At 45.8% G+C, this 20046-nt stretch overlaps 1 protein-coding gene across 10 annotated transcripts in view; it reads right to left on the bottom strand.

Moving 5' to 3' along the window:
• The window catches only part of LOC130291102 (histo-blood group ABO system transferase-like), a 55960-nt gene that overhangs the window by 9495 nt on the left and 26419 nt on the right, over positions 1 to 20046 (bottom strand). For 8 of the 10 annotated variants that reach the window (XM_056539513.1, XM_056539508.1, XM_056539511.1 and 5 more), the window contains 4 exons: positions 14061 to 14114; positions 12785 to 12841; positions 11692 to 11727; positions 9232 to 9366 (listed from right to left, as the gene is read on the bottom strand). In XM_056539513.1, coding sequence (XP_056395488.1) covers positions 9232 to 9366; positions 11692 to 11727; positions 12785 to 12841; positions 14061 to 14114 — 282 coding nt within the window. Of the gene's footprint in view, positions 1 to 9231; positions 9367 to 11691; positions 11728 to 12784; positions 12842 to 14060; positions 14115 to 15985; positions 16476 to 20046 lie in introns of those variants that run through there. The other 2 variants (XM_056539517.1, XM_056539514.1) reach the window with 2 other exon arrangements.

Below are 20046 nucleotides of genomic sequence, written 5' to 3'. Positions count from 1 at the left end.
CAGGCTCGCACAAAGTCCCCAACATCCGTCTCCAGAGTCGGCCACCAATAGAAGCGGGAGATGAGTTGCACAGATTTCTTGATGCCCGCATGACCTGCGAGATGGGAGGAGTGACCCCATTTGAGGATTCCGAGGCGTTGGCGTGGAGAAACAAAGGTCTTTCCTGGAGGAGTCTGCCTGATGGAGGCAGGAGAAGTGGAGATCAGGCAGTCAGGTGGAATGATGTGTTGCGGAGGGAGATCAACTTCTGAGGCATCCGAGGAACGAGAGAGAGCATCGGCCCTAATGTTCTTATCGGCAGGACGAAAGTGAATCTCAAAATTAAATCGGGCAAAGAACAGAGACCACCGGGCCTGGCGAGGATTCAGCCGTTGGGCAGACTGGAGGTAGGAGAGGTTCTTGTGGTCGGTGTAGATAATAACAGGAAATCTTGATCCCTCCAGCAGATGCCTCCATTCCTCAAGTGCTAATTTAATGGCTAGAAGCTCTCGATCCCCGATGGAGTAGTTCCTCTCCGCTGGAGAGAAGGTCCTAGAGAAAAAACCACAAGTGACAGCATGCCCGGAAGAATTTTTTTGTAGAAGAACAGCTCCAGCTCCCACTGAGGAGGCATCAACCTCCAATAGGAAGGGTTTGGAAGGGTCAGGTCTGGAGAGCACGGGAGCCGAAGAAAAGGCAGACTTGAGTCGTTTAAAGGAGTCTTCTGCTTGAGGAGGCCAGGACTTGGGATCAGCATTTTTTTTGGTTAAAGCCACGATAGGAGCCACAATGGTAGAAAAATGTGGAATAAATTGCCTGTAATAATTGGCGAACCCCAAAAAGCGTTGGATAGCACGGAGTCCGGAGGGGCGTGGCCAATCTAAGACGGCAGAGAGTTTGTCTGGATCCATCTGTAGTCCCTGGCCAGAGACCAAATATCCTAGAAAAGGAAGAGATTGGCATTCAAACAGACATTTCTCAATTTTGGCATAGAGTTGGTTGTCACGAAGTCTCTGAAGAACCATACGGACATGCTGGCGGTGTTCTTCTAGATTGGCAGAAAAAATTAGGATATCGTCCAGATATACAACAACACAGGAGTATAACAGATCACGAAAAATTTCATTGACAAAGTCTTGGAAGACGGCAGGGGCATTGCACAGTCCAAAGGGCATGACCAGATACTCAAAGTGTCCATCTCTGGTGTTAAATGCCGTTTTCCACTCGTCCCCCTCTCTGATGCGGATGAGGTTATAGGCGCCTCTTAAGTCCAATTTAGTGAAGATGTGGGCACCTTGGAGGCGATCAAAGAGTTCAGAGATGAGGGGTAAGGGGTAGCGGTTCTTAACCGTGATTTTATTAAGACCGCGGTAGTCAATGCAAGGACGTAGGGAGCCATCTTTTTTGGACACAAAGAAAAATCCGGCTCCGGCAGGAGAGGAGGATTTACGGATAAAGCCCTTTTTTAGATTCTCCTGGACGTATTCGGACATGGCAAGAGTCTCTGGGGCAGAGAGAGGATAAATTCTGCCCCGGGGTGGAGTAGTACCCGGGAGGAGGTCGATAGGGCAATCATAAGGCCTGTGAGGAGGTAGAGTCTCAGCTTGTTTTTTGCAGAAAACATCCGCGAAGTCCATATAGGCCTTAGGGAGACCGGTTACTGGAGGAACCACAGAGTTACGGCAAGGGTTACTGGGAACCGGTTTTAGACAGTTCTTGGAACAAGAGGACCCCCAACTCTTGATCTCCCCAGTGGACCAATCCAGGGTTGGGGAATGAAGTTGAAGCCAGGGAAGTCCAAGGAGAATCTCCGAGGTGCAATTGGGGAGGACCAAAAGTTCAATCCTCTCATGATGAGATCCGATGCTCATAAGAAGGGGCTCCGTGCGGAAACGTATGGTACAGTCCAATCTTTCATTATTTACACAATTGATGTAGAGGGGTCTGGCGAGACTGGTCACCGGGATGTTGAACCTGTTGACGAGAGAGGCCAAAATAAAATTTCCTGCAGATCCAGAGTCCAAGAAGGCCACTGTAGAGAAGGAGAAGGCAGAGGCAGACATCCGCACAGGCACAGTAAGACGTGGAGAAGCAGAGTAGACATCAAGGACTGTCTCACCTTTGTGCGGAGTCAGCGTACGTCTTTCCAGGCGGGGAGGACGGATAGGACAATCCCTCAGGAAGTGTTCGGTACTAGCACAGTACAGGCAGAGGTTCTCCATACGGCGTCGTGTCCTCTCTTGAGGTGTCAGGCGAGACCGGTCGACCTGCATAGCCTCCACGGCGGGAGGCACAGGAACAGATTGCAGGGGACCAGAGGAGAGAGGAGCCGAGGAGACGAAACGCCTCGTGCGAACAGAGTCCATATCTTGGCGGAGTTCCTGACGCCTTTCAGAAAAACGCATGTCAATGCGAGTGGCTAGGTGAATAAGTTCATGTAGATTAGCAGGAATTTCTCGTGCGGCCAGAACATCTTTAATGTTGCTGGATAGGCCTTTTTTGAAGGTCGCGCAGAGGGCCTCATTATTCCAGGACAATTCTGAAGCAAGTGTACGGAATTGTACGGCATACTCGCCAACGGAAGAATTACCCTGGACCAGGTTCAACAGGGCAGTCTCAGCAGAAGAGGCTCGGGCAGGTTCCTCAAAGACACTTCGGATTTCCGAGAAGAAGGAGTGTACAGAGGCAGTGACGGGGTCATTGCGGTCCCAGAGCGGTGTGGCCCATGACAGGGCTTTTCCGGACAGAAGACTGACTACGAAAGCCACCTTAGACCTTTCAGTGGGAAACAGGTCCGACATCATCTCCAGATGCAGGGAACATTGGGAAAGAAAGCCACGGCAAAACTTAGAGTCCCCATCAAATTTATCCGGCAAGGATAAGCGTATCCCAGGAGCGGCCACTCGCTGCGGAGGAGGTGCAGGAGCTGGCGGAGGAGATGACTGCTGAAGCTGTGGTAGCAACTGTTGTAGCATAACGGTCAGTTGAGACAGCTGTTGGCCTTGTTGCGCTATCTGTTGTGACTGCTGGGCGACCACCGTGGTGAGGTCAGCGACAACTGGCAGAGGAACTTCAGCGGGATCCATGGCCGGATCTACTGTCACGATGCCGGCTGGCAGGTAGTGGACCCTCTGTGCCAGAGAGGGATTGGCGTGGACCGTGCTAGTGGACCGGTTCTAAGCCACTACTGGTTTTCACCAGAGCCCGCCGCAAAGCGGGATGGTCTTGCTGCGGCGGTAGTGACCAGGTCGTATCCACTAGCAACGGCTCACCTCTCTGGCTGCTGAAGATAGGCGCGGTACAAGGGAGTAGGCAGAAGCAAGGTCGGACGTAGCAGAAGGTCGGGGCAGGCAGCAAGGATCGTAGTCAGGGGCAACGGCAGAAGGTCTGGAAACACAGGCAAGGAACACACAAGGAACGCTTTCACTGGCACTAAGGCAACAAGATCCGGCAAGGGAGTGCAAGGGAAGTGAGGTAATATAGGGAAGTGCACAGGTGAAAACCCTAATTGGAACCACTGCGCCAATCAGCGGCGCAGTGGCCCTTTAAATCGCAGAGACCCGGCGCGCGCGCGCCCTAGGGAGCGGGGCCGCGCGCGCCGGGACAGAACAGACGGGGAGCGAGTCAGGTAGGGGAGCCGGGGTGCGCATCGCGAGCGGGCGCTACCCGCATCGCGAATCGCATCCCGGCTGGCAGCGGGATCGCAGCGCCCCGGGTCAGAGGACGTGACCGGAGCGCTGCAGCGGAGGGAGTGAAGCGAGCGCTCCGGGGAGGAGCGGGGACCCGGAGCGCTCGGCGTAACACCTTCTTTCCTCTAGACGTAGAGGATGCCCCCTTGTTATAGATACAGTCCTGGGTATAAATAGATCATGGAGAGATCTCTGTACGTCCCCTGATATATTTATACATAGTTATTAGGTCGCCCCTTCTTTTTTCTAAACTAAGTAACTCTAATTCTGATAATCGTTCTGGGTACTGTAGTCCTCCCATTCCCCGTATTACTCTGGTTGCCCGTCTTTGAACCCTCTCCAGCTCCACTACATCTTTCTTGTACACTGGTGCCCAGTACTGTACACAGTATTCTATGTGTGGTCTGACCAGTACTGTACACAGTATTCTATGTATGGTCTGACCAGTACTGTACACAGTATTCTATGTGTGGTCTGACCAGTACTGTACACAGTATTCTATGTGTGGTCTGACCAGTACTGTACACAGTATTCCATGTGTGGTCTGACCAGTACTGTACACAGTTTTCCATGTGTGGTCTGACCAGTACTGTACACAGTATTCCATGTGTGGTCTGACCAGTACTGTACACAGTATTCCATGTGTGGTCTGACCAGTACTGTACACAGTATTCTATGTGTGGTCTGACCAGTACTGTACACAGTATTCCATGTGTGGTCTGACCAGTACTGTACACAGTATTCCATGTGTGGTCTGACCAGTACTGTACACAGTATTCCATGTGTGGTCTGACCAGTACTGTACACAGTATTCCATGTGTGGTCTGACCAGTACTGTACACAGTATTCCATGTGTGGTCTGACCAGTACTGTACACAGTATTTTATGTGTGGTCTGACCAGTACTGTACACAGTATTCCATGTGTGGTCTGACCAGTACGGTACACAGTATTCTAAGTGTGGTCTGACCAGTACTGTACACAGTATTCTATGTGTGGTCTGACCAGTACTGTACACAGTATTCTATGTGTGGTCTGACCAGTACTGTACACAGTATTCCATGTGTGGTCTGACCAGTACTGTACACAGTATTCTATGTGTGGTCTGACCAGTACTGTACACAGTATTCCATGTGTGGTCTGACCAGTACTGTACACAGTATTCCATGTGTGGTCTGACCAGTACTGTACACAGTATTCCATGTGTGGTCTGACCAGTACTGTACACAGTATTCCATGTGTGGTCTGACCAGTACTGTACACAGTATTCCATGTGTGGTCTGACCAGTACTGTACACAGTATTCTATGTGTGGTCTGACCAGTACTGTACACAGTATTCCATGTGTGGTCTGACCAGTACGGTACACAGTATTCTATGTGTGGTCTGACCAGTACTGTACACAGTATTCTATGTGTGGTCTGACCAGTACTGTGCACAGTATTCTATGTGTGGTCTGACCAGTACTGCACAGTATTCTATGTGTGGTCTGACCAGTACTGTACACAGTATTCTATGTGTGGTCTGACCAGTACTGTACACATTATTCCATGTGTGGTCTGACCAGTACTGTACACAGTATTCCATGTGTGGTCTGACCAGTACTGTACACAGTATTCCATGTGTGGTCTGACCAGTACTGTACACAGTATTCCATGTGTGGTTTGACCAGTACTGTACACAGTATTCCATGTGTGGTCTGACCAGTACTGTACACAGTATTCCATGTGTGGTCTGACCAGTACTGTACACAGTATTCTATGTGTGGTCTGACCAGTACTGTACACAGTATTCTATGTGTGGTCTGATCAGTACTGTACACAGTATTCTATGTGTGGTCTGACCAGTACTGTACACAGTATTCTATGTGTGGTCTGACCAGTACTGTACACAGTATTCTATGTGTGGTCTGACCAGTACTGTACACAGTATTCTATGTGTGGTCTGAACAGTACTGTACACAATATTCTATGTGTGGTCTGACCAGTACGGTACACAGTATTCTATGTGTGGTCTGACTAGTACTGTACACAGTATTCTATGTGTGGTCTGACCAGTACTGTACACAGTATTCCATGTGTGGTCTGACCAGTACTGTACACAGTATTCCATGTGTGGTCTGACCAGTACTGTACACAGTATTCTATGTATGGTCTGACCAGTACTGTACACAGTATTCTATGTGTGGTCTGACCAGTACTGTACACAGTATTCTATGTGTGGTCTGACCAGTACTGTACACAGTATTCTATGTGTGGTCTGACCAGTACTGTACACAGTATTCTATGTGTGGTCTGACTAGTGATTTGTACAGCGGTAGAATTATTTCCTTGTTGTGGGCATCTATGCCCCTATTGATGCCCCCCATGATTTTATTAGCTTTGGCAGCAGCTGCCCGACACTGGTCACTACAGCTAAATTTACTGTTAACTAAGACTCCTAAGTCCTTTTCCATGTCAGTCGTCCCAAGTGTTCTCCCATTTAATACATAACCGCAGCCCGGATTTTTTTCCCATGTGCATTACCTTACATTTATCAGTGTTGAACCCCATTTGCCACTTCCCAGCCCAAACCTCCAACCTATCCAGATCCATTTGTAACAGTGCACTGTCCTCTATAGTGTTTACCGCTTTACAGAGTTTAGTATCATCTGCAAAGATTGTTACTTTACTATTCAACCCCTCTACAAGGTCATTAATAAATATATTAAACAGAACAGGACCCAAGACGGGCCCCTGTGGTACCCCACTAGTAACAGTTACCCAATCAGAATAAGTACCATTAATAACCACCCTCTGTTTCCTATCACTGAGCCAGTTACTTACCCACTTGCACACATTCTCCCCCAGCCCGATCCTTCTCATTTTATGCACCAACCTTTTATGAGGCACTGTATCAAATGCTTTGGAAAAATCCAGATATACGTCATCCAGCAATTCCCCCTGGTCCAGTCTGGAGCTCACCTCCTCATAGAAGCTGATCAGGTTAGTTTGACAGGACCGATCCCTCATAAAGCCATGCTGATATGGAGTCATACGTTTATTTTTATTAAGATACTCCAAAATAGCATCTCTTAGAAAACCCTCAAACAATTTACATACAACAGAGGTTAAACTAACAGGTCTATAATTCCCTGGGTCACCTTTTGTTCCCTTTTTAAATATTGGTACCACATTTGCTATGCGCCAGTCCTGGGGAACAGTCCCTGTTACTATAGAGTCCCGGAATATTAAAAATAGGGGTCTGTCTATTACATTACTTAATTCCTTTAGAACACAGGGGTGAATGCCATCTGGACCTGGTGATTTGTCTGTTTTAATTTTTTGTAGGCGGCACTGTACTTCTTCCTGTGTTAGACAGGTGACCTGCACTTCTTCCTGTGTTAGACAGGTGACCTGTACTGCGGAGTTTACCTTATCACACTGTATTTCACCTGGCATTTCATTTTCCTCGGTGAACACAGTGGAGAAGAATTTGTTTAATATATTTGCTTTTTCCTGATCCCCGTTTATAATTTCTTCCTCATCATTTTTTAAGGGGCCCACACTTTCATTTTTGACCTTTTTGCTATTTATATAGTTAAAGAACATTTTGGTGTTAGTTTTAATCTCTTTGGCAATGAGTCTTTCTGTCTCTATTTTTGCGGCTTTTATCTGTGTGTCATTAGTATCAGTATTCTTGTTTTTGAGGACAATATCCCATTTTATATTGTTAAGGGCTTCTCTGAGCTGATCAAATTTTGCCTTCCTAAAGTTCATTGTTTTTGTGGCCCCTCGAGAGATTCCCTTATTGAAGAACAAGTTATAATGTATTATATTATGGTCACTATTTCCCAGGTGTCCTTTTACCTGCACATTCATTACTCTGTCAGGTCTGTTGGTTAATATTAAAGGGGTATTCCAGGCCAAAACTTTTTTATATATATCCACTGGCTCCGGAAAGTTAAACAGATTTGTAAATTACTTCTATTAAAAAATCTTAATCCTTCCAATAGTTATTTGCTTCTGAAGTTGAGTTGTTGTTTTCTGTCTAACTGCTCTCTGATCACTCACGTCCCGGGAGCTGCGCAATTCCTATGGGGATATTCTCCCATCATGCACAGCTCCCGGGACGTGAGTGATCAGAGAGCAGTTAGACAGAAAACTTCAGAAGCTAATAACTATTGGAAGGATTAAGACTTTTTAATAGAAGTAATTTACAAATCTATTTAACTTTCCGGAGCCAGTTGATATATATAAAAAAAGGTTTTGCCTGGAATACCCCTTTAAGTCTAGTAGGGCGCCCCCTCTGGTCGGGCTCTGCACCATTTGGGACAGATAATTGTCTATAGTTATAGTCAGAAACCTGTTTCCTTTATGAGATTCACAGGTCTCAGTCTCCCAGTTTATATCGGGATAGTTAAAGTCCCCATTATTATCACCTCATTCTGATTTGCTGCTTTGATTATTTGCCTCAGTAATTGATCTTCTGCCACTTCCATTATGTTTGGTGGCTTATAACAAACCCCTATCAGAATTTTTTTATTTTTATCTCCATATATTTCTTCCCATAATGACTCCACATTATCGCTTCCCTTCCATATATCCTCCCGCAGTGCGGCCTTCAGATTTGATTTCACATAAAGACAAACTCCTCCCCCTTTCCGTTGTGTCCGATCCTTCCTGAATAGACTATAACCCTGTATGTTTCCGCCCAGTCACAGCTATCGTCCAACCAAGTCTCTGTTATACCCGCTATGTCATAATCCTCCTCAGACATTATCAACTCCAGTTCGTCAGTTTTATTGGTCAGACTTCTGGCATCAGTCATCATGCAATTCAATGGTGTATGATTTTTCATCCTATGAAGCCTATCCCTATTAACTATTCTAACCCCTCCCTCCGCTCCACCCCCAGGTACATTACTAAGTCCCCTCTCTCTATCTACACTATCTTCCCCCTCTATGTTGGAGGTTCCCTCCCCCCAGTCCCTAGTTTAAACACTCCTCCACCCTTCTAGCCATCTTCTCCCTGAGCACAGCTGCACCCTCCCCATTGAGGTGCAGCCCGTCCCTACGGTAGAGCCGGTATCCAACAGAGAAGTCGGCCCAGTTCTCCATGAACCCAAACCCTTCCTTCCTACACCAGCTTCTGAGCCACTTGTTTACCTCCCTTATCTCCCGCTGCCTCTCTGGTGCGGCTCGTGGTACTGGTAGTATTTCAGAAAATATTACCTTGGAGGTCCTTGCCTTAAGCTTGCGGCCTAAGTCCCTAAAATAACTTTTTAGGACACTCCACCTACCTCTTACTTTGTCATTGGTGTCAATATGTACCATGACTGCTGGGTGCTCTGCAGCCCCACCCAGTAACCTGTCAACCCGATCCGCGATGTGTCGAACTCGAGCGCCCGGAAGGCAACATACTGTTCGGCGATCCCGGTCTTTGTGACAGATTGCCCTGTCTGTCCCCCCTAATAATTGAGCCCCCCACTCCCAGTACCTGTTTAGCCTGCCCTGCACTCCTCCTTCCCTCCTTACTGGAGCAGAAATAAATAAAGGAGAAAAAAAATTTGCAAAAGGGAACTTACTTTTTTATGGCGAATACCGTAAGACCAACACGGACATCGATCTGATGAAATTGAGCATTGAGTATGTCTCTGTTGAAGATCCCATTCCAGACAATTGGCGCCAGCCAAGGTGTTTCCGTTAGCACGTCTGTTCTCCTAAACAGGGGAAACCATCGGACTGTGTTAAGCTTAGTTTGCACTTGCCATTTTTTGGATATCTGCCACTGCAGTTTTTGAGCCAAAGCCAAAAGTGGACTCATAAGTAAGAAGAAGTAGAAGTCCTTCCTTCATATTTCCCATCGCTTTTAAATACACCCATGGCTTTCGTTCAAAATCTGCAGCGGTAGTTTTCACCTAAAAAATGCTGAGGGGAAACTAAGCCTAAAAGGGTCCAAAGTACAAAGAGTGTCTCTAGCTCTGGAAGACTTGGGACATCCGTGCATTGCACAGATAGTCCATTGATATCAATCAAAACTGTGTAAGGCCAGGTTCATACTGAGGAATCTTCATCCTGAAAAATTGGGACATTGTTGACATTTCCGTCCCTATAGACGGCAATATACACTGCTCAAAAAATATAAAGGGAACACTTAAACAACACAACGTAACTCCAAGTCAATGACACTTCTGTGAAATCCCACTGTCCACTCAGGAAGCAACACTGATTGACAATCAATTTCACATGGAACAGACAACAGGTGGAAATTATAGGCACTTAGCAAGACACCCCCAATAAAGGAGTGGTTCTGCAGGTGGTGACCACAGACCACTTCTCAGCTCCTATGCTTCCTGGCTGATGTTTTGGTTACTTTTGAATGCTGGGGGTGCTTTCACTCTAGTGGTAGCATGAGACGGAGTCTACAACCCACGCAAGTGGCTCAGGTAGTGCAGCTCATCCAGGATGGCACATCAATGCGAGCTGTGGCAAGAAGGTTTTCTGTGTCTGTCAGCATAGTGTCCAGAGCATGGAGGCGCTACCAGGAGACAGGCCAGTACATCAGGAGATGTGGAGGAGGCCGTAGGAGGGCAACAACCCAGCAGCAGGACCGCTACCTCCGCCTTTGTGCAAGGAGGAGCAGGAGGAGCACTGCCAGAGCCCTGCAAAATGACCTCCAGCAGACCACAAATGTGCATGTGTCCACTGTGCTCTTCACAGATGAAAGCAGGTTCACACTGAGCACATGTGACAGATGTCTGGAGACGCTGTGACAGAGTCTGGAGACGCTGTGGAGAACGTTCTGCTGCCTGCAACATCCTCCAGGATGACCGGTTTGGCGGTGGGTCTGTATTGGTGTGGGGTGGCATTTCTTTGGGGGGGCCGCACAGCCCTCCATGTGCTTGCCCGAGGTAGCCTGACTGCCATTAGGTACGGAGATGAGATCCTCAGACCCCTTTTGAGACCATATGCTGGTGCGGTTGGCCCTGGGTTCCTCCTAATACAAGACAATGCTAGACATGTGGCTGTAGTGTGTCAGCAGTTCCTGCAAGAGGAAGGCATTGATGCTATGGACTGGCCACCCGTTCCCCTGAATCCGATTGTGCACATCTGGGACATCTCACTCCATCCACCACAGACTGTCCAGGAGTTGGCGGATGCTTTAGTCCAGGTCTGGGAGGACATCCCTCAGGAGACCATCCTCCACCTCATCAGGAGCATGCCCAGGCATTGTAGGGAGGTCATACGGGCACGTGGAGGCCACACACACTACTGAGCCTCATTAGGACTTGTTTAAGGACATTACATGAAGTTGGATCAGCCTGTAGTGGGGTTTTCCACTGTGGTTTTGAGTGTGACTCCATATCCAGACCTCCATGGGTTGATACATTTCATTTCCATTGATCATTTTTGTGTGATTTTGTTATCAGCGCATTCAACTATGTAAAGACGAAAGTATTTCATAGGATCAGTTCCTTCAAATCTAGGATGTGTTATCTTAGTGTTCCCTTTATTTTTTTGAGCAGTGTATTTTGCACTGATTCCACCAAGAGAGAAGAAAAATCATTCTTGTGGCGGAATTTCAGCGGAAAAAGCTCTGATGCTGAAATTCCGTAGTGTGCATTGTGCAGCACTAGAATCTCCGAATGTAATTTCTAAGTGGAGTTACGCTTGGTGTAAACTTAGCTTTACTCTTCCCCTGAGGTAATGCTGTGGGGAGATTGAATTTGCTGCCCATTTTCTCCACATATTTGTGCCGATCGCTGTGGTCATCTTAATATCAAGAGACCCTTCTAATCCAAAAAACATCCTCCCATCTGTCCATAGGTTGTGTCTGGTATTGCTGCTCAATCTCCTCTGAATACGTGGGCTGACGGACCCATCCCATGGACAAAAAGGGGGCGCTGATTCTGGCAATGAGGAACTCCTACATGTTCATTGGTTATTTTGTCTAGATATTAAAAAAACAAATTTTTTTTTATCATTCAAAAAGTTAAAAACTAGAGAAAGACAAAGAAAACAAAATTGAAAAGAAAAGATCTTACTGTGGTTTGAAGGTGTTGGGCTTGTCATACAGCATTCTAAAAATGTCAAAAAAGAAATATTGGAATTAATCTTCTCTCTTATTTATTCTGAACGCTAAGCCTTAAAGGGGTACTCTGCCCCTAGACATCTTATCCCCTATCCAAAGGCAATGACTTCAAAGAATAGGGGATAAGATGTCTGTTCGCGGGGGTCCCGCTGCTGGGGACCACTGCGATCTCAATGCTGCACCCAGCGTTTGTTTAGAGCATCGGATGCAGTGGCGGAAGCTAATGACGTGACGGTCACAACCCGCTCATGACATCACTGCCACACACCCTCAATGCAAGTCTATGGGAGGGGGCGTGACGGCCGTTACGCCCCTTCTCATAGACTTGCATTGAGGGGCGTGGCCATGACATCACAAGCGGGGTGTGACCGTGACCGCACGAGCCTCCGCCCTGCATCCCCAGTCATCTGGCATGGAACAAAGTTCGCTCCATGCACCGGATGTCTGGGGTGCTGCAGCGGTGGGACCCCCGCGATCAGACATTTTATCCCCTATCCTTTGGATAGGGGACAAGATGTCGATGGGCGGAATACCCCTTTAAGTATAAAACCAGTATGGCGCCGGTGTAACCTACTGGATTAACCATTAGAAAAATATAGATTGTGATCTGGCTGGCGGCAGCGGCAATTCCTCCAATGGACCACAGAATTAGAAAATAAAAACTGTATTCTGATCGCTTTCTATTACTTTTAGGCTTAGGTTATGTTCACACGGTGTTTGTTTGTGCATATTTTATTTTGCAAAAATGAGTCGGAAAAATTTGTGTCCATATTTGCAAAATGAATGTGCTATATTAATCTATAGTAAAGTAATTGTCTGTGCACGTAGTATTAAAAAAATTGCCATATTTACATAACTAAGTGACAGGTGTGAACGTAGCCTTATGTAGTTTTTGTAAACATGTGGTAAAACGAATTTTCATTCTAAAAATAACAAAATTTGTGTATTTACGGTTACTTTATGTGATCTTTACTCATTCAGTAAGAATTAGAAATTAATTTGTTGCAAAAGAGAAAGATTTATATGTAAAATGATGGAATTGTTACCTTGTAAGTTTAACATCTTGGAAAAATTTTAAAGGAGATCTTCTTTCTGGGCTGTTACTGCGGGGTGGAGACATAAACAAGATATTACAACCATAGATGGCGCCATTATTTTTACTGGATATCTTGCGGGGCCTCTCTGCACTCCTTATGCTACTGGATGATTTAGCATAAATTTCAGCTAGCCAAGGAAGAGACTATATTTTGTCAAAAACTTGATTTCTACAATAAAAAGCTAAAATTTACCGGCCTACGGCCTAGCACAGTTTAAAGGAGTAAGTAACTCCCGAGGGGAGGGAACCAGCACTCCAGATTCAAGTCAGGATGTAGTAAAAAATGTAAGCTTTATTTTAATTCAAGGGGGAGAAAAAAGAATAAAATAGCATGGATTTATCAAGGGTCCTCCCAAAACGCATCAGTGTTTCCATGCTATTTTATCAAGGGTCCTTCTGAAACGCGTCAGTGTTTCCATGCTATTTTATCAAGGGTCCTCCCGAAACGCGTTGGTGTTTCCATGCTATTTTATCAAGGGTCCTCCCGAAACGCGTTGGTGTTTCCATGCTATTTTATCAAGGGGCCATCTGAAACGCGTCGTTATTTCCATGGTATTTTATTCTTTTTTCTCCCCCTTTTTGTAATGTTTTTAAGAAGATGAAAATAAAGCTTGCATGTTTTACTACATCCTGACTTGAATCTGGAGTGCTGGTTCCCTCCCCTTGGGAGTTACTTCCTTCAGTATACACTGTGATTGTGGCTATCGCGCCCCGTGCACCTGGCCAGCCTGGGACTATTGGACTCATCGTGGAAAGGGTGAGCGGATCCTCTCCTCTTTTGTTTGTAGTTTAAAGGAGTGCTCCACTGCCCCAGCGTTCAGAACATTTTGTTCCGAACGCTGGGTGAGGGCTACGGGTGTCGTGACATCCCGGCCATGACCCTCATGACGTCCCGTCCCCTCAATGCAAGTCTATGGGAGGGGGCGCGGCGGCTGCTACGTCCACTCTCATAGACTTGCATTGAGGGGGTGTGGCGTGACTTCATGAGGGGCATGGCTGTGATGTCACGACCCACTCAGCCCACACCCAGCGTTCGGAACAAATTGTTGTTCTTCCTCAGGAAGAAAAACCCTCTGACTCTCTCTCCACCATTCACATAACCCACACAAACTTACACAAAGTCCTTCTGTGGGTCTTGTGTAATTTGTGGGGTCTGTTAGACGGTGATAATATAGTGAAATAAAATGGAATTATTACTATAAAGTTATAAAAAAGAATGCACTGACCTTTGTAACTTACAGGGTAGACTTAGAAACAATCTGGTGGACTTTAATGTAAACCTGCAATACAAACAAAAGGGTGAGAGTCATTGGCCGACATTTATCATTGTCTTTAGACTGTTTTTTTGTGTCTACAAAAGGCGCAAAAAAGGCACAAGCAGGGTTTATTTGCGCCTTTTTTGCGCTTTTTGGTTTACACATTTCTGCTGATTTTGAGCTGCAATCCACTGATTTTGGTAATACACATGATATAGAAGGGTTTTATCAGCTGCGTCTTTTTTGTGAAAAGGGGCAAAAAAGGCGCAAAGCCATTGAAAAGTCTCTAAAACGACACCAGCCCAGACTTAGCTTAGCTTTTTGGTGTATGTGAAGAGAGAAATTTCAGAAAATGTGACCTGCACAAAATGTATCAAGTGCTCTGTGACCATATAATAAATTTGTTGCTCCTACACATTACAGCTACAAAAAAAAGGTGTAGAAAAATGCTTCACTTACACCTACAATGATAAATGCTTCACTTACACCTACAATGATAAATGCTTCACTTACACCTACAATGATAAATGCTTCACTTACACCTACAATGATAAATGCTTCACTTACACCTACAATGATAAATGCTTCACTTACACCTACAATGATAAATGCTTCACTTACACATACAATGATAAATGCTTCACTGACACCTACAATGATAAATGCTTCACTTAAACCTACAATGATAAATGCTTCACTTACACCTACAATGATAAATGCTTCACTTACACCTACAATGATAAATGCTTCACTTACACCTACAATGATAAATGCTTCACTTACACATACAATGATAAATGCTTCACTTACACCTACAATGATAAATGCTTCACTTACACATACAATGATAAATGCTTCACTTACACCTACAATGATAAATGCCGGCCATTATCTCCTAAGAAGACTGAGATAAGGCTCTAATACTTTTTGTGTTGTCCGGATAGCACTGAAGTCTGCATTATTCCAACCACCACAAAAATGCAAACCCAGTCAAAAATCACCAGAGGCCAAAATTACATATGTCTGACCTCCCACTGGTTGACTGGGGTCTACGAATATGTTTGCCGTGTGCAACAAGACATTTTCCAACGCAAACTGTAAACACACCAGAAAAGTGACCTAAAGAAAGTTAATTGGGGACCCTCATCTATCACCTATGACAAATACCTGCTATATCTGACTAGAAAATGGGTATATTCCATGCAAGGTCCCTCCTTAAAGGGGTACCCCAGTGGAAAACTTTTTTTTTTAAATCAACTGGTGCCAGAAAGTTAAACAGATTCGTAAATTGCTTCTATTAAAAAAATCTTTACCCTTCCAGTACTTATTAGCAGCTGTATGCCACAGAGGAAATTCTTTTCTTTTTGAATTCCTTTTTTGCCTCGTCCACAGTGCTCTCTGCTGACACCTGATGCCCGTATCAGGAACTGTCCAGAGCAATAGAAAATCCCCATAGCAAACCTATGCTGCTCTGGACAGTTCCTGACACGGACAGAGGTGTCAGCAGAGAGCACTGTGGACAAAACAACAAAGAAATTCAAAAATAAAAGAATTTCCTCTGTATTATACAGCAGCTAATAAGTACTGAAAGGATTAAGATTTTTAAATAGAATTAATTTACAAATCTGGGTAACTTTCTGGCATCAGTTCATTTAAAAAAAAAAAAAAGTTTTCCGCCGGAGTACCCCTTTAACATGTCAATGGGTCAATAAGACGCTGTATATAGCCTGCGCAGGACACTACAGCATTTTGCACTCAAGGTAGTAACTAGTAACTCTTTTGAGTGCAACTGGTGAAATCAGAACTGGCCAAAGACATTGTCCTATCTGTGTAAACTAAGCAGCTCTTACATCACTTTATTCAAGTGCTTTTACCTTTAAAAGTCAGTGCTTTACCTTTAAAACCAGTCTTGAAAACTGGCTGGGAATGTATGCCAAACCAGAGCTCTCCCACCCAGAAATGTCTTCAAGTAGTTTCAAAGTGGTTTTGAGGCTAAGTTATGACGACCTGCTGTAACTCATGGTAACTAAAAGCTTGTTTAGAAACACTGCACTAGTGGATTGTGTTTGCTTTTTACCACTATAATAAAGCTGCATTAAGTATCCCTGGCTGTTGGCAGATGTCTGCCAGGGTTTATATGCATAGAGTGGTATTGGAAGACGCAATGGCTTTTTCCAAGAATTCCAAAAATTATCCCTTTTGGGAGTTGCAACAGAATTGGTGACCGAAAACAGTGAAGAATTAGCTAATTAGAATTAGTCAAAAAATATATCCCTTTATTGGGTTTCATGGGCTGTGTATGTGTAGATCTGGTTTGAAGAAGCAGCAGCAGCGCTCATGGTGGATTGGTTATAGTTGTAGCCAGCAGACAGCAGGAGTGGTGGACTGGTTGTAGTTGTAGCCAGCAGACAGCAGTAGTGGTGGACTGGTTATAGTTGTAGCCAGCAGACAGGAGGAGTGGTGGACTGGTTATAGTTGTAGTCAGCAGACAGCAGGAGTGGTGGACTGGTTGTAGTTGTAGCCAGCAGACAGCAGGAGTGGTGGACTGGTTATAGTTGTAGCCAGCAGACAGCAGGAGTGGTGGACTGGTTATAGTTGTAGCCAGCAGACAGCAGGAGTGGTGGACTGGTTATAGTTGTAGCCAGCGGACAGCAGGAGTGGTGGACTGGTTATAGTTGTAGCCAGCGGACAGCAGGAGTGGTGGACTGGTTATTGTTGTAGCCAGCGGACAGCAGGAGTGGTGGACTGGTTATAGTTGTAGCCAGCAGACAGCAGGAGTGGTGGATTGGTTATAGTTGTAGTCAGCAGACAGCAGGAGTGGTGGACTGGTTGTAGTTTTAGCCAGCAGACAGCAGTAGTGGTAGACTGGTTCTAGTTGTAGCCAGCAGACAGCAGGAGTGGTGGACTGGTTATAGTTGTAGCCAGCGGACAGCAGGAGTGGTGGACTGGTTGTAGTTGTAGCCAGCGGACAGCAGGAGTGGTGGACTGGTTGTAGTTGTAGCCAGCGGACAGCAGGAGTGGTGGACTGGTTGTAGTTGTAGCCAGCGGACAGCAGGAGTGGTGGACTGGTTATAGTTGTAGCCAGCAGACAGCAGGAGTGGTGGACTGGTTGTAGTTGTAGCCAGCGGACAGCAGGAGTGGTGGACTGGTTGTAGTTGTAGTCAGCAGACAGCAGGAGTGGTGGACTGGTTATAGTTGTAGCCAGCAGACAGCAGGAGTGGTGGACTGGTTGTAGTTGTAGCCAGCGGACAGCAGGAGTGGTGGACTGGTTATAGTTGTAGCCAGCAGACAGCAGGAGTGGTGGACTGGTTGTAGTTGTAGCCAGCAGACAGCAGGAGTGGTGGACTGGTTGTAGTTGTAGCCAGCGGACAGCAGGAGTGGTGGACTGGTTGTAGTTGTAGCCAGCGGACAGCAGGAGTGGTGGACTGGTTATAGTTGTAGTCAGCAGACAGCAGGAGTGGTGGACTGGTTGTAGTTGTAGTCAGCAGACAGCAGGAGTGGTGGACTGGTTGTAGTTGTAGCCAGCGGACAGCAGGAGTGGTGGACTGGTTGTAGTTGTAGCCAGCAGACAGCAGGAGTGGTGGACTGGTTGTAGTTGTAGCCAGCAGACAGCAGGAGTGGTGGACTGGTTATAGTTGTAGCCAGCGGACAGCAGGAGTGGTGGACTGGTTGTAGTTGTAGTCAGCAGACAGCAGGAGTGGTGGACTGGTTGTAGTCATAGCTAGGCCTTGTGATGCCTCTCCATGTGGGAGATTTATCAAAACCTGTCCAGAGGAAAAGTTGCTGAGTTGCCCATAGCAACCAATCACTTCTTTCATTTTGTAAAAGGCCTCTGCAAAATGAAAGAAGAAATCTGATTGGTTGCTATGGGCAACTAAGCAACTTCTCCTCTGGACAGGTTTTGATAAATCTCCCCCCCCCCCCCCCCCCATGTGCTTATGTAGGGGAGTAGTTCCTTAACTTTGGGGGAGATTTATCAAAACCTGTCCAGAGGAAAAGTTGCTGAGTTGCCCATAGCAACCAATCAGATCGCTTCTTTCATTTTTAACAAGGCCTACATAAAATGAAAGAAGCGATATGATTGGTTGCTATGGACAACTCTGTAACTTCTCCTCTGGACAGGTTTTGATAAATCTCCCCCTTTCTGTTTGCCACATTGTGCCACTTTTTCTGCATCTGGTAAAGCAGAAAAGAATTTCCACATGGTATTTCCACAGGACAGGTATACCCCCACCTACTGTGCCCCTTCTCTGGAAGGCTTTTTTTGTTAAGCCTGCAGATGCAGCAGCTTCGCCGTCCCCTGACCAGCAGGCCCACGTTTGGTACGTTTGACACATGTTCTGCCCCTGCCTTGGCTACACTCTTCTTGGCTGACAGTACCAATACCCTCCTGCTCAGAACATGTTTCCTCCTCCTAACTAGTGTTGAGCGCGAATATTCGAAATGCGAATTTTTACCGCGAATATCAGGACTTCGCGAATATGATAATCCATTCCAAATGGACCATCGTTTGTTGAAACCATTGTATGTTGAGGGATCCGTGCAATGTAAAGTATAGGACAGTGGTCTACAACCTGCGGACCTCCAGATGTTGCAAAACTACAACACCCAGCATGCCCGGACAGCCAACGGCTGTCCGGGCATGCTGGGAGTTGTAGTTTTGCAACATTTGGAGGTCCGCAGGTTAACCCCTTAAGGACACATGACGTACTGGAACGTCATGTGTCCACTCCCGATCAATAACGCGGGGCCACGGCGTGGCCCCGCGTCATAGCGGTTCGGGCCCGGCCTCTAACAACGGCCGGGACCCGTGGCTAATAGCGCGCGGCATTGATCGCTGTGCCGCGCGCTATTAACCCTTTAGACGCGGCGTTCAAAGTTGAACGCCGCGTCTAAAGTGAAACCGAAAGCATGCCGGCTAGCTCAGTGGGCTGTTCGGGATAGCCGCGGTGAAATCGCGGCATCCCGAACAGCTGACAGGACAGCGGGAGGGTCCCTACCTGCCTCCTCGCTGTCCGATCGCCGAATGACTGCTCAGTGCCTGAGATCCAGGCATGAGCAGTCATGCGGCAGAATCATCGATCACTGGTTTCTTATGAGAAACCAGTGATCAATGTAAAAGATCAGTGTGTGCAGTGTTATAGGTCCCTATGGGACCTATAACACTGCAAAAAAAAAGTGCAAAAAAAAAGTGAATAAACATCATTTAACCCCTTCCCTATTAAAAGTTTGAATCACCCCCCTTTTCCCATAAAAGAAAAAACACAGTGTAAATAAAAATAAAAATAAACATAAATGGTATCGCCACGTGCGGAAATGTCCGAATTATAAAAATATATCGTTAATTAAACTGCACGGTCAATGGCGTGCGCGCAAAAAAATTCCAAAGTCCAAAATAGTGCATTTTTGGTCACTTTCTATATCATGAAAAAATGAATAAAAAGCGATCAATAAGTCCTATCAATGCAAAAATGATACCGTTAAAAACTTCAGATCACGGCGCAAAAAATGAGCCCTCATACCGCCCCATACACGGAAAAATAAAAAAGTTATAGGGGTCAGAAGATGACAATTTTAAACGTATAAATTTTTCTGCATGAAGTTATGATTTTTTCCAGAAGTGCGACAAATTCAAACCTGTATAAGTAGGGTATCATTTTAATCATATGGACCTACAGAATAAAGGTAAGGTGTCATTTTTACCGAAAAATGTACTACGTAGAAACGGAAGCCCCCAAAAGTTACAAAATGGCGTATTTTTTTTTTCAATTTTGTCTCACAATGATTTTTTTTCCCGTTTCACCGTAGATTTTTGGCACAATGACTGACGTCATTACAAAGTAGAATTGGTGGTGCAAAAAATAAGCCATCATATGGATTTTTAGGTGCAAAATTGAAAGAGTTATGATTTTTTAAAGTCAAGGAGCAAAAAACGAAAATGCAAAAACGGAAAAAC

The sequence above is a fragment of the Hyla sarda genome, chromosome 9, assembly GCF_029499605.1.
Source record: "Hyla sarda isolate aHylSar1 chromosome 9, aHylSar1.hap1, whole genome shotgun sequence".
In the NCBI taxonomy this organism is placed as follows: domain Eukaryota; kingdom Metazoa; phylum Chordata; class Amphibia; order Anura; family Hylidae; genus Hyla; species Hyla sarda.
Note: the sequence above shows the minus strand (reverse complement) of the source record. Positions and strands in the feature narration are given on the sequence as shown.